This window comes from Oreochromis niloticus, unplaced genomic scaffold, assembly GCF_001858045.2.
Source record: "Oreochromis niloticus isolate F11D_XX unplaced genomic scaffold, O_niloticus_UMD_NMBU tig00001884_pilon, whole genome shotgun sequence".
NCBI classification, from domain to species: Eukaryota; Metazoa; Chordata; class Actinopteri; order Cichliformes; family Cichlidae; genus Oreochromis; species Oreochromis niloticus.
The window spans coordinates 8541-21426 of NW_020327493.1; the positions used below are offsets into that span (position 1 = coordinate 8541).

Sequence of the window (12886 nt, forward strand, 5' to 3'; positions counted from 1 at the left end):
CGACTCGGATGGGGTTATCCGGCCGGTGCCTCGGGCCGGTTTGTAGGTGTAGGACAGCATGTTCAGGACGTCAATTCTTTCACCAAGTATTGGAACGTAGCGTCCAACGCGGACGAGAAGTCTTGATCCGATAGAAAGTGCGGAAGGTTAACTCGCCGAGGCTTTGTCCGATCTCACACATGCCTCTCGCATCTCGGGGTCTGTAATAGGGTCCCTCCAACCCGAAGCGTGATCCACGACCCATCTGGGTTTATTGTCGCGATCCACCACTTGCCACGCCGTAACGCTATTCCCCTGGATGCAATTTCAAAAGCGCGTGCTTCCAAAACACGGTAATGTCAAAAGACACCTGACAGCAAGGGCACAGCAACGCACACCCGGCGTGTGGCTCCTCGTCGACAGCCCCCGCCTCGTCCAATACGTCTAGGGGAATGGTGAACGCGGCCGCTCGACGGAACCGGTGTCAGGGTCCGGGGCCTCGTGCGCCGCAACGCTCTCGGGTATCATCTTCAGATAACCAAACACATTCCCCGTCGACAAGTACAGAAATGCCAGTCCCCCGTAAGCGCGTCGCATCGAGACGCAGACCCCAGTTGGTCTTGTGCGTCGCGACCTTCCTGTCTCTGAAGTTCGTGTATGTAGTCTTCTATCGCGGTCAGGCGTTTGACACAGTTCTCGACAACGTCTCGCAATTCGGCTACTTGCGATTTTATCTCGGTCTTCGCTCTAGTCACAGCGTCCGATCTGCCAGCCGAAACCAGTGCCGCTTCAAAGTGTCGATTGATCATGCCCACACTTTTAGCACAGCCTCAGAAGCGACACACTGCGGGGAGTTTGTCGAGTTGCATTGTTCGGCCATGGGAAGCGATGTTCAGTGTTAGCATAGCCTATATACACACATTAAACCTTGCGGGCCCTCAACCGTAAGATGGCTCTTCACAGGTCCGTTTCGTTGTAGGGTCGTGTCACTTTCGACAGTCTAGCGTTTCTTATCGCCCTGATCAAAGTTTGCGACGTGTAGCCCAACTCACGGAAGTCCACGTCCTGCAGAGACGGGAATCCCTCGGGCGCGCGTCTGCCGGGGTTTCGTTCGATACCGACAGCGACCGTGGCGATCAATTCCACTCTCGCTGTGACTTTGCCTTCGAGCCTGAGGTAGGCTTCATGCGACGTTAACAGCTTGGCGTGCAGTGGACTAGGGTTGTCGAGTAGCCAGGGTACAATGTGGATGAATTCTGGGTTTTTTAAGTGATAATTGGTCAGGACCTTGTCCTGGAAAGAGGACAGTTTACTCCGATGGTGCTTGACGAAGGCGCCCTTGACCGAGGCCCTGTACTCGCTCCAGTGTCTCGGGTGGCTGCGGTCCGTCACGTTGATGAAATGCAATTCCGTGAGGTACACCAAACAGAGTTTCTCTTTAGCGGTCAGCATTCCGCGCCGCTCTTGGGTTAGCTCGCAGCACAGCCTGTTGAGATGCACGTGTATCTCGAGCAGTTTGGCCACTGTGTCCAACGCGTGGGGCAGTTCCTCAGTCACATCTTTGACTTTCTGCGAATTGATAGACATGGAGGAAAACAGCTGATGTCTGGTTTTCTCGCCGGCCACGTTGACGGAAGAGAAGAAGAAAGGCGTGTGGAAATGGGTCTTTGCGTTTTTCATGCGTATCACCACCGTGAGCGGGTTGGCTACGCCGTATATGTAGCAAGTCAGGTTCTCGTTGCTGACCGTGAAGGGTTTGGTCGACGTGACGCACGTTCCTAGCATCAGCGAAACGGTATCGAAAACGCCTCGGAAATAGGACTGGAGTAGATACTTTGCGTTAGACGTATAGTTGGCGCTTCGGCTCGGATTCGACGAAACTCTATCCTGGTGTTTTTGTACCCGTGTTGAGAAGACAATCTCTTCTTGTCCGAGACAAAGCGCAACCTGCTGAGCCTCCTGGTCTTCGTGGTGTTAGACTGCAATTGGCCGTATCGTCTATGCCTCTCGGAGAACACCGTCGCGTTGAACTTTTGATTGCCCACGGTGTTGACGTGTAACACGTGCAGAAGTACCCCGTTTGCCAATTGTACTACGCAGCTCCCCGTTGTTCTCAGAGTGACATTGGCGCATTCGTTTAGACGCTCGCCGGCAGAGACGTTTTGCCATTCACAGTGTTCCTCGAGAGTCGCCGCCAGAGCGTTCGGACTGGGCTCTGTACGGCTCAGGTTTGCGAAGCCAGCGGCAAAAGGCCTCGTTGCACTCGAAGTCCAAAAGCCACAGGGCCCCGAGCCAGCAGAGTCGCGATAGCCGGGATTCGAATAAGCTGTTGTTAAGCGTGCGTTGTCTGCTGCGCTTACGATGGTGCTCGGTCTGCCGAGGTGACACCGGACTTGTTGTCCATTGCGATACGTGTTCTCTGCGGTATCGGTCATGGCGCTTGGAGATGGGGTCGTGTCGCCCGTGTGCGAATAGAGCGGCGCGCAGTTCCACGGGGCACAGGGCGAAAGAGTTTTGCTGTGTGGTGAAGAATCGTTCGACGTTGTACAGCAAAAGCCGCCGTTTCCCCGAGTATACCAAGACCAAATGAGACCAAAGTAATTCCACCGCTACCTTTGTGTCCACCGAAACGTCGGGCGACCTAGCTACATCTCCCATTCTCGAGGCGGGGAAGCCGAAAGGTTGTCGATCAAATATTCCACCGCTCTGAGTTCGTACGCCAGCGTGGGGTTCGGTGGGCAACTGGCCACGCGTTGCAGGCGCGATAATAGCGCTCGAGCCACAGAGCCGGCTCGATCGTGACAGTCGGCCACGAAACACAGCCTACAGTAAAGCGGCAGCAACTTGTCGATGTACTTCACAACACACGGGCCCTTTGGCACTAGGGCGGAGAAGTGCCCGTGTCTAGCTTCTTGGAAAGGAAGGAACGATCGGGCTACAGGCGACCACAAGTATGGACCGTTTGTCAATTCCCTGTGCTTCACCAGACATTCTATTAAGGCTTCGTCGTACAGGCGAATTTCTCGCTCGGTCGCACGTTCCAGCTCGTCTACCAAGTATCTCAGAAAGCTGTCGTATTTCAGAATGCTCACGTGTCCCGCGGGCCGAAGTCGACCCGGGTCCGAGAAAGGTGCGCCCGAGCAGTTTTTCGTCGCTACGGCCATTAAAGCTTGCTACGGCAAATTGTCCGATTACGTGGAGCTCGAACGACCGACCGAACACGAGGCCAAGCGACCTAGGGTCGAAACTCTGCCCTCGAACGTACAGGCCAAGCGCGACGGGAGCACCGCTCTCGACGTGGAATACAGGCGTGTGTATTATGAACTAAGGACTAGAGCGCTCGGGGACATGCGAACGTTGGTGAGAGAATACGTAGAACGTATGAGCACACCCTCTGCCTCTTACGACTTCATGAACATATACGGCATATGTGCGTTCAATCCGCCCGTCGTGCTTAAACAGAACCCGTCCCAGAAGCCCGTGTGTAAGTTCACACGTGCTCAAGCGGGCCAACAGCAGCACGACCGGCTCGTCTCCATCACCGGGATACTCAATCCGCTCGTGGCGTTCAGAGTTCAACACGGGGAGTTGAGCCTGAGTCCTTGTCAGGAGGCCGATTACCACAGAGCCGTTGAGGAATACAGCAGAATAACCCCTCGCGCCAAGATGCGATTACCGAGGGTGTCTCACCCGAATCTGGGCAGTACACTGGGCAGCCTGGAGCAACAGTTTATCTTTACGACGCGAGAGGACCTGCACACTTTGGGCTGTGCGTATCGTAGGATTGTACTCATGGTAGAACTGTTGCATCTTAACACACTTCATTTTCTTCACGCTTGAGAGAGAGATAGAGAGAGCGATGTGAATAAGCACACTCGTGTCCAAGAAGTACTGAGTTTATTACATTTAGGTGTACCACAGTCCCCTCAGCTACTCGTCCATCATCGCCCATGAGACGGTCGCTGTAAATCAAGTCCAGACTGCGTATAATCTAATTGCGCGTGCGTGTGTGTATGTGTGCGCACCACCTCTTGGATCTATATAAGCAGTTACGTTGTACGCTATCATTATTAATTCTTTGCGAATCACCTGGAACCTACACGTGTGATCAAACCATGGAAACTTTACTCTCCACCGATCCACAAACGTTGTACACAGAAGAATGCGCCGCTCTAGCACTTAATCTACCCGGTACTCTCGCAGACGACCCTGCGCCAGCACTGTGTGGAATCGAACGAGGACCACGTTGACGTTCGCTGCCTGCTATCCACGTTTGTTAGCTTCTACGAATGAGTTTGACAACGCCGCTCGCGACATGCTAACAACAGCCGGGGTATGGGGCGACTTCAGAGACGCCTGTAAAGCTGCAATAGCGTTGGTACACCCTGACAAATTTCCGGATAGCGACTCAACGGCGTGCCGTACGTATGTGTGCGAATGTTTTCCCGAGCGAGCTGAGCGCCACACGGTAGAGTGGCTTACCCGCGAGACGTGTCAGATGAAGGAGATGTACACGTTGTGTCGCACGTTCTACTTTGGAACAGAGAATGAGAAAATGCCCGCGCCCGCAAGATTGTCGATGCGAATTTTGTTCGCCCGTACACAAAGTCTCGGTTGTTGAAGCAACTCGTCCGCGCGATGATGGCATTGGCTCACATTCCCATGTCCTTCGGTCGTCTGAAGGGTATTTTCCTCAAAACCGCCGCGATGTGGTCCGAGTTCACTGCAAGATTAGAATCGTGTGCCAGTGTGACCCTGAAACTTTGCGGTAACGTGAAGCCGTATCTGAGGGTGAAACTCATGGCTTCGCTTCTTAGGGAGGTGTGGACGGCCGGTGGGATTACGCCGAACGAATTCCATCAGGACGATGAAAATCTACTGCTTTTGCAACCTGACCTGAGCTGTGACAATGTTTATTTTGCTCCAGACATAACTTTGGTGTGTAACCTGAAGAAACAATGTGTGGGAGTTGTACACAAGCAAAGCCACTCCGCTACCAAAGAAATGGAGACCGGATATTTCAACATGTTGGCGTACGCTGTCATGGAAGCGGCCAGGAGAACAAACGAGTGTAACGATTCCCCCACCGCTTCTTCGAGCAAAGCAACGTCGCAATCGGCATTCAGACTCAAGTATGTGAAAGTCGACGGCGTGCCCTCCGACAACGATGATGTGTCAGACTACATGGAAGTATGCACCTTGAGCGCTACACCGGCTAAAATGTACGGTTTAGCCATCTGGAACGAAAGGCTCTGGAACGAAACACGCCGAAGGCTCGAACATTCCGACTCGAGCGGCTATTGACAACGAACACTCGCAGCGGCCGCAATATCATGGACTGCAGTGACATAAGGATAGTGGGATATTGCAACACACTGTATGTGACATGATGATTGTGTATGTCCTGAATAAAAAAGAGAAACTCGATGGAACCTGTTCTGTTTCAATGTGTCTTTATTTATCACAAGCACAGTTCTCCGCACATACAACAAAAACCAAAACATCAAATCAAAACACGACACTCCACTAGAACGAGTGTGGGGATTTTCTTTTTTGCGCTCTCAGTCCCTGACCGAGAGCGAGAGTCCCCAATTGACAGTACTTATTCCAAAGATTTGGGATTGTATAAATCACTTTATTGTATTATCCGTGATCAATAATACATACAAGAATGATTGGGTAATGTAGCCAGGTCGGCTGGGTAATGTAGCCAGGTCGGCTGGGTAATGTAGCCAGGTCGGCTGGATAATGTAGCCAGGTCGGCCAGCTTTGCGCTGCAGGTCGGCTGGATAATGTAGCCAGGTCGGCCAGCTTTGCGCTGCAGGTCGGCTGGGTAATGTAGCCAGGTCGGCTGGGTAATGTAGCCAGGTCGGCCAGCTTTGCGTAGTCAGGTCGGCTGGGTAATGTACCCAGGTCGGCTGGGTAATGTAGCCAGGTCGGCCAGCTTTGCGCTGCAGGTCGGCTGGGTAGCTCAACCCCAGATACAGAGGTGACATAGTGTGTCTAGATCGGACACTGTACAAACTCAGTCGGGTACCTCTTAACTTGCTAAATAAAGCGGTCCTGAATAAAAAGAGAAACTCGATGGAACCTGTTGTGTTTCAATGTGTCTTTATTTATCACAAGCACAGTTCTCCGAACATACAGCAAAAACCAAAACATCAAATCAAAACACGACACTCCACTAGAACGAGTGTGGGGATTTTCTTTTTTGCGCTCTCAGTCCCCTGACCGAGAGCGAGAGTCCCCAATTGACAGTACTTATTCCAAAGATTTGGAATTGTATAAATCACTTTATTGTATTATGCGTGACTAGTAGTACATACAAGAAGTATTGGGTAATGTAGCCAGGTCGGCTGGGTAATGTAGCCAGGTCGGCTGGGTAATGTAGCCAGGTCGGCTGGATAATGTAGCCAGGTCGGCTGGGTAATGTAGCCAGGTCGGCTGGATAATGTAGCCAGGTCGGCCAGCTTTGCGCTGCAGGTCGGCTGGGTAATGTAGCCAGGTCGGCCAGCTTTTCGCTGCAGGTCGGCTGGGTAATGTAGCCAGGTCGGCTGGGTAATGTAGCCAGGTCGGCTGGGTAATGTAGCCAGGTCGGCCAGCTTTGCGTAGCCAGGTCGGCTGGGTAATGTACCCAGGTCGGCTGGTAATGTAGCCAGGTCGGCCAGCTTTGCGCTGCAGGTCGGCTGGGTAGCTCAACCCCAGATACAGAGGTGACATAGTGTGTCTAGATCGGACACTGTACAAAACTCAGTCGGGTACCTCTTAACTTGCTAAATAAAGCGGTCCTGAATAAAAAAGAGAAACTCGATGGAACCTGTTGTGTTTCAATGTGTCTTTATTTATCACAAGCACAGTTCTCCGAACATACAGCAAAAACCAAAACATCAAATCAAAACACGACACTCCACTAGAACGAGTGTGGGGATTTTCTTTTTTGCGCTCTCAGTCCCCTGACCGAGAGCGAGAGTCCCCAATTGACAGTACTTATTCCAAAGATTTGGGATTGTATAAATAACTTTATTGTATTATGCGTGACTAGTAGTACATACAAGAAGTATTGGGTAATGTAGCCAGGTCGGCTGGGTAATGTAGCCAGGTCGGCTGGGTAATGTAGCCAGGTCGGCTGGATAATGTAGGCAGGTCGGCTGGGTAATGTAGCCAGGTCGGCTGGATAATGTAGCCAGGTCGGCCAGCTTTGCGCTGCAGGTCGGCTGGGTAATGTAGCCAGGTCGGCCAGCTTTTCGCTGCAGGTCGGCTGGGTAATGTAGCCAGGTCGGCTGGGTAATGTAGCCAGGTCGGCTGGGTAATGTAGCCAGGTCGGCCAGCTTTGCGTAGCCAGGTCGGCTGGGTAATGTACCAGGTCGGCTGGGTAATGTAGCCAGGTCGGCCAGCTTTGCGCTGCAGGTCGGCTGGGTAGCTCAACCCCAGATACAGAGGTGACATAGTGTGTCTAGATCGGACACTGTACAAAACTCAGTCGGGTACCTCTTAACTTGCTAAATAAAGCGGTCCTGAATAAAAAGAGAAACTCGATGGAACCTGTTGTGTTTCAATGTGTCTTTATTTATCACAAGCACAGTTCTCCGAACATACAGCAAAAACCAAAACATCAAATCAAAACACGACACTCCACTAGAACGAGTGTGGGGATTTTCTTTTTTGCGCTCTCAGTCCCCTGACCGAGAGCGAGAGTCCCCAATTGACAGTACTTATTCCAAAGATTTGGGATTGTATAAATAACTTTATTGTATTATGCGTGACTAGTAGTACATACAAGAAGTATTGGGTAATGTAGCCAGGTCGGCTGGGTAATGTAGCCAGGTCGGCTGGGTAATGTAGCCAGGTCGGCTGGATAATGTAGCCAGGTCGGCTGGGTAATGTAGCCAGGTCGGCTGGATAATGTAGCCAGGTCGGCCAGCTTTGCGCTGCAGGTCGGCTGGGTAATGTAGCCAGGTCGGCCAGCTTTTCGCTGCAGGTCGGCTGGGTAATGTAGCCAGGTCGGCTGGGTAATGTAGCCAGGTCGGCCAGCTTTGCGTAGCCAGGTCGGCTGGGTAATGTACCCAGGTCGGCTGGGTAATGTAGCCAGGTCGGCCAGCTTTGCGCTGCAGGTCGGCTGGGTAGCTCAACCCCAGATACAGAGGTGACATAGTGTGTCTAGATCGGACACTGTACAAAACTCAGTCGGGTACCTCTTAACTTGCTAAATAAAGCGGTCCTGAATAAAAAGAGAAACTCGATGGAACCTGTTGTGTTTCAATGTGTCTTTATTTATCACAAGCACAGTTCTCCGAACATACAGCAAAAACCAAAACATCAAATCAAAACACGACACTCCACTAGAACGAGTGTGGGGATTTTCTTTTTTGCGCTCTCAGTCCCCTGACCGAGAGCGAGAGTCCCCAATTGACAGTACTTATTCCAAAGATTTGGGATTGTATAAATAACTTTATTGTATTATGCGTGACTAGTAGTACATACAAGAATATTGGGTAATGTAGCCAGGTCGGCTGGGTAATGTAGCCAGGTCGGCTGGGTAATGTAGCCAGGTCGGCTGGATAATGTAGCCAGGTCGGCCAGCTTTGCGCTGCAGGTCGGCTGGGTAATGTAGCCAGGTCGGCCAGCTTTGCGCTGCAGGTCGGCTGGGTAATGTAGCCAGGTCGGCTGGGTAATGTAGCCAGGTCGGCTGGGTAATGTAGCCAGGTCGGCCAGCTTTGCGTTGCAGGTCGGCTGGGTAATGTAGCCAGGTCGGCCAGCTTTGTGCTGCAGGTCGGCTGGGTAATGTAGCCAGGTCGGCTGGGTAATGTAGCCAGGTCGGCCAGCTTTGCGCTGCAGGTCGGCTGGGTAATGTAGCCAGGTCGGCCAGCTTTGCACTGCAGGTCGGCTGGGTAGCTCAACCCCAGATACAGAGGTGACATAGTGTGTCTAGATCGGGACACTGTACAAAACTCAGTCGGGTAGCTCTTAACTTGCTAAATAAAGCGGTCCTGAAGTTGTACGAGTTATTCAGAGTCGGCATCGCTCTATCGCTTGAATAACCATCCACGTATATACATACACTGCCACCCCACGTACGATACCTTTATGGCTATGGAACAACTCAAGTCGTGGCAACATGACATTGCAGAGCGGTGCACTCACCTAACCGAACGTATTTTCGCCAGATACATGGATGAGTTCCCAGATACAACAGATATGATGGAAATACCAAACCATGTGCATCGCCTACGGGCTCTAGTCGAATACAGCATGGAGGATGAGGTCCGAGCCCAACTGTTGCTGTCAGTGGTTCATGAAATGAATACCTACTTGTACCAGGACTTGGTGGAACAGGGACCGCAGGGGAAGACAGGTACTGTACTTCTTTGCGTTGTCCAGTAACCATCATGTTTGACAAACGCCTTTTTGCTTTTATACTTATGTCTATTTCTCTGCAGAACGGACACTGACACAGTTGAAGTTAACCCACACAGCCGAGCGCATGATCGGCTCGACGCTGCCCGCGTTCAATCGTGCCGTCAGAGACCGCAGCTTCCTGGACAAGATCACGATTGTAGATGGAGCTTTGGACGTCATGGTGCAGGAAGTGCTGATCCTACCGGATGAATATTATAGCATATACAACATGAACAAAGGCACCCCTGGGAAAGTCCGTGCGCTCAGAAAACTATTTGGATGCCCAACGGTACCCAACGAGGCAAAGGCCAGCATCTCGCTGATTCTGGCTGTGTACAACTTACACATCTTTGGCATCTTCACCGATGACCCCTATAGCTTGTTGGAGATTGTAACTCCTCAAGCGGGGGCTTCGGCTGTGTAGACATGTGGTGTACCAGCATGAGTGTAAAACGTGGTGTTTGACTGTATTTGACAAATAAAATAACAACCATTGCACATTGCAGCACAGTGTTTTTATTTTTGATACATGATACCAACAAGTACCTCTGCAAAACCCTTGGTACAGATACATTTCATTACGTGGTGAGACTCATACAGACTCATACATTGGAACATGTTTCACCCTCAGGGGTCTTATGTTTTGTTTTTTTTTGTTTTTTTTTTTGGTTTGCGCGGATCCACACTACACCACACAGCACAGCGATGACGGTCAGCAACAGGATCAGGTCTGCTATTACACCAGGGCGTCCTCTAGGCTGTGGAGAGTGTGAAGAAGGAGCCTTTGTGTACAAAGACAGGATTGGAGCGCACAACAACCACAAGAACAACCAGCTTAACATGGCCATATTTCTCAGTGATCCACCGAGAATGTCCAATGTGATCATCACACGTTCTTCACAATGAGATTAGACCCCAGGTCGGCTGGATAATGTAGCCAGGTCGGCTGGGTAATGTAGCCAGGTCGGCTAGATAATGTAGCCAGGTCGGCTGGGTAATGTAGCCAGGTCGGCTGGATAATGTAGCCAGGTCGGCTGGGTAATGTAGCCAGGTCGGCTGGGTAATGTAGCCAGGTCGGCCAGCTTTGCGCTGCAGGTCGGCTGGATAATGTAGCCAGGTCGGCTGGGTAATGTAGCCAGGTCGGCTGGGTAATGTAGCCAGGTCGGCTGGGTAATGTAGCCAGGTCGGCTGGGTAATGTAGCCAGGTCGGCCAGCTTTGCGCTGCAGGTTGGCTGGGTAGCTCAACCCCAGATACATTTAAGTTTCGTAGTTTAGAAGTAACATAGTGTGTTTTCAGCTAGACTCTTCTGTAGTGCAACAAACCCAAACACCACCACAGGCTGTTTCCCCACTTATCGCTCGCTGACAGCCATGGAGTACATAACATTGGCCATTCGATGGTGCTGGGAACCCAAAGCTCACATTAATGTGTGGTCGCCCGAGGATTCAGGTGTTATAAAGTGGAGCCTGACACGATGGGACACAGAACCCTATCAACTGCCAACTCAACATTTGACGATAGTATGCATGCAAATCAACACCCTGTCGGCTAATGCCATCAAGAAACAACTGTTACGCAGAGCAAGAAATCTGTGGGTGGACCCTAGTTGCGTTCTTATAACGGAGGGTTCGTTCGATACAATCCTCAACACCTATGTAGACGCAAGCAAAACAGCGTCACATATGTACATTATACTGACGACTCCATGCTCCGGCGCCTCGTTCTACAAGCACATGAATGACTGCAACGCCCTTGTCACTGCTAAGGGTTGGACAAAGGATGCCAAAACAATCGCCTGTGATTCTCACACTATCTTCCAGCTGCATTGTAAGCATGTAAGGTGATTTTTATTTTGTTTCGTAGTGTCTGTTGACCCACTGTAAGCTATGTGTGTTTACATGAAAACAATAATGATAATAATAATATTATTACAATGTATCCCCTGTGCAGGAGCCCCACAGCGTGACTCTCCTCGTCAAAAGCCACTCGGGTGATACTAAGTTGCTGCAAATCCGATGCGATGAACCAACGTGTATCCGAGACCTGCTGAAGAGATATGACATACATTGTGATACGGTGTGGAACGACACCATGTCCCTGTCATCCAACTCTCCCTGTATAGCCCTGACTGACCATGGCATGGACCTCATCTACACGGAGGCCACCCCCGGTATGATAACTGGCCGGTCCACAGCGGGGCCCAAAGACATGTTTGATCATCGCATGAAACACCTGAAAGTTCGCACAAAGCACCGCACCATGAAAAAGAAGCCGTACTCTATACCTACGACGCCGCAGCATGTACCGAGAGGTGCGTCGCTCCTGGACGATGATCTAACCCAGGAGGACTCCAACCCAACGTTACCCACCGTGTTATATTACAGCGACCCGCTGTCCACGGTCACCGATGTGCTGAAGACCGATGGTCGGTTTCGTGATGATTGTCGACTCTCCGCATCTTACGATGACGACCATAACGTGGACGCAGCTGATGTCGCCATTTCGGGAGAGTCACCCATTTGTCAGTGGCAGCACAATCAGCTGTGCGTTGTGGGTAAGACACTGTGTGTGTGTGTGTGTGTGTGTGTGTGTGTGTGTGTGTGTGTGTGTGTGTCATAGTTGCTTACAGTTGTTTCGTGTGCTCGGCAGGTACAACAACACCCCCACCTGATGAGGATCACATGTTCACGTACCCTTACGAATGCACAGTCTGCCGAGAGGAAAGTGATGTCTACCTAGAGTGTGGCCACCTTTGTTGCCAAGCGTGCATAACCTCTTTGGGAAACAAAGAGGCCATGCTCATCGCATGTCCTCTTTGCAAGCAACACGTTGGCAAGAAAAACATTACAACCGCAGGCGTGACCTCCAGGAGTTGCACATCGTGTGGAAAAGACAAGTGTTGGCTGTCGGATTGCGGTCATGTGTGCTGTGTTTCTTGTGATACTACCTGTAAAGTCTGTGCCCTCTGTGTTAAAAAAGCTCTGAGAATGTACATGTAACATTGCTTGGATGATCGGTTAATGGAAAGTACTCACAGTAAAGAAGCCTTGATGTATGTTTAGCAGGTAATGTTTTATTCATCAATAAAACCATGTGTACATACAAACTGTCTGTGTGATTTTCATTCACATCCATTCAACACAATATCAAGGGTTGTAACCGTCGTAACATCTGTGTTTGCGACAGGCTCGATAGCCACATTTACCGGTCCCACGCACGCCATGCTGCTATTATGTGTAAAGCGCTGGTTCGCCGGTAAGTCTGTAGTCAGGGACCCCATGTTCAGTAGGTTATAAGTGTATGCGCCCGCGTTGTTTCCTCCGGCCATAATGTAATAACATTTCACAAGATCGAGGCTCGAATCCAGGCCTGGGTTGCCGCCGCTTTCGACCACTATTATATACACACCCTCGCTCATGCGATCCAGACCGTACAGTTCGTAGATGCCCCCTGGAGACCAGCATACCAGCACACATGCTTGATATGTTTTTGCCAGGGAAGCGAATTGTA

General features: G+C 51.0%; 1 protein-coding gene across 1 annotated transcript; it reads left to right on the plus strand.

Moving 5' to 3' along the window:
* The first annotated feature begins 9069 nt into the window (after positions 1 to 9069).
* Positions 9070 to 9799, plus strand: LOC109200558 (uncharacterized). The gene is made up of 2 exons (XM_019356156.1): positions 9070 to 9331; positions 9417 to 9799. The coding sequence occupies exons 1-2, from the start codon at positions 9070 to 9072 to the stop codon at positions 9797 to 9799; spliced, it is 645 nt and encodes a 214-aa protein (XP_019211701.1).
* The last annotated feature ends 3087 nt before the right edge of the window (positions 9800 to 12886 follow it).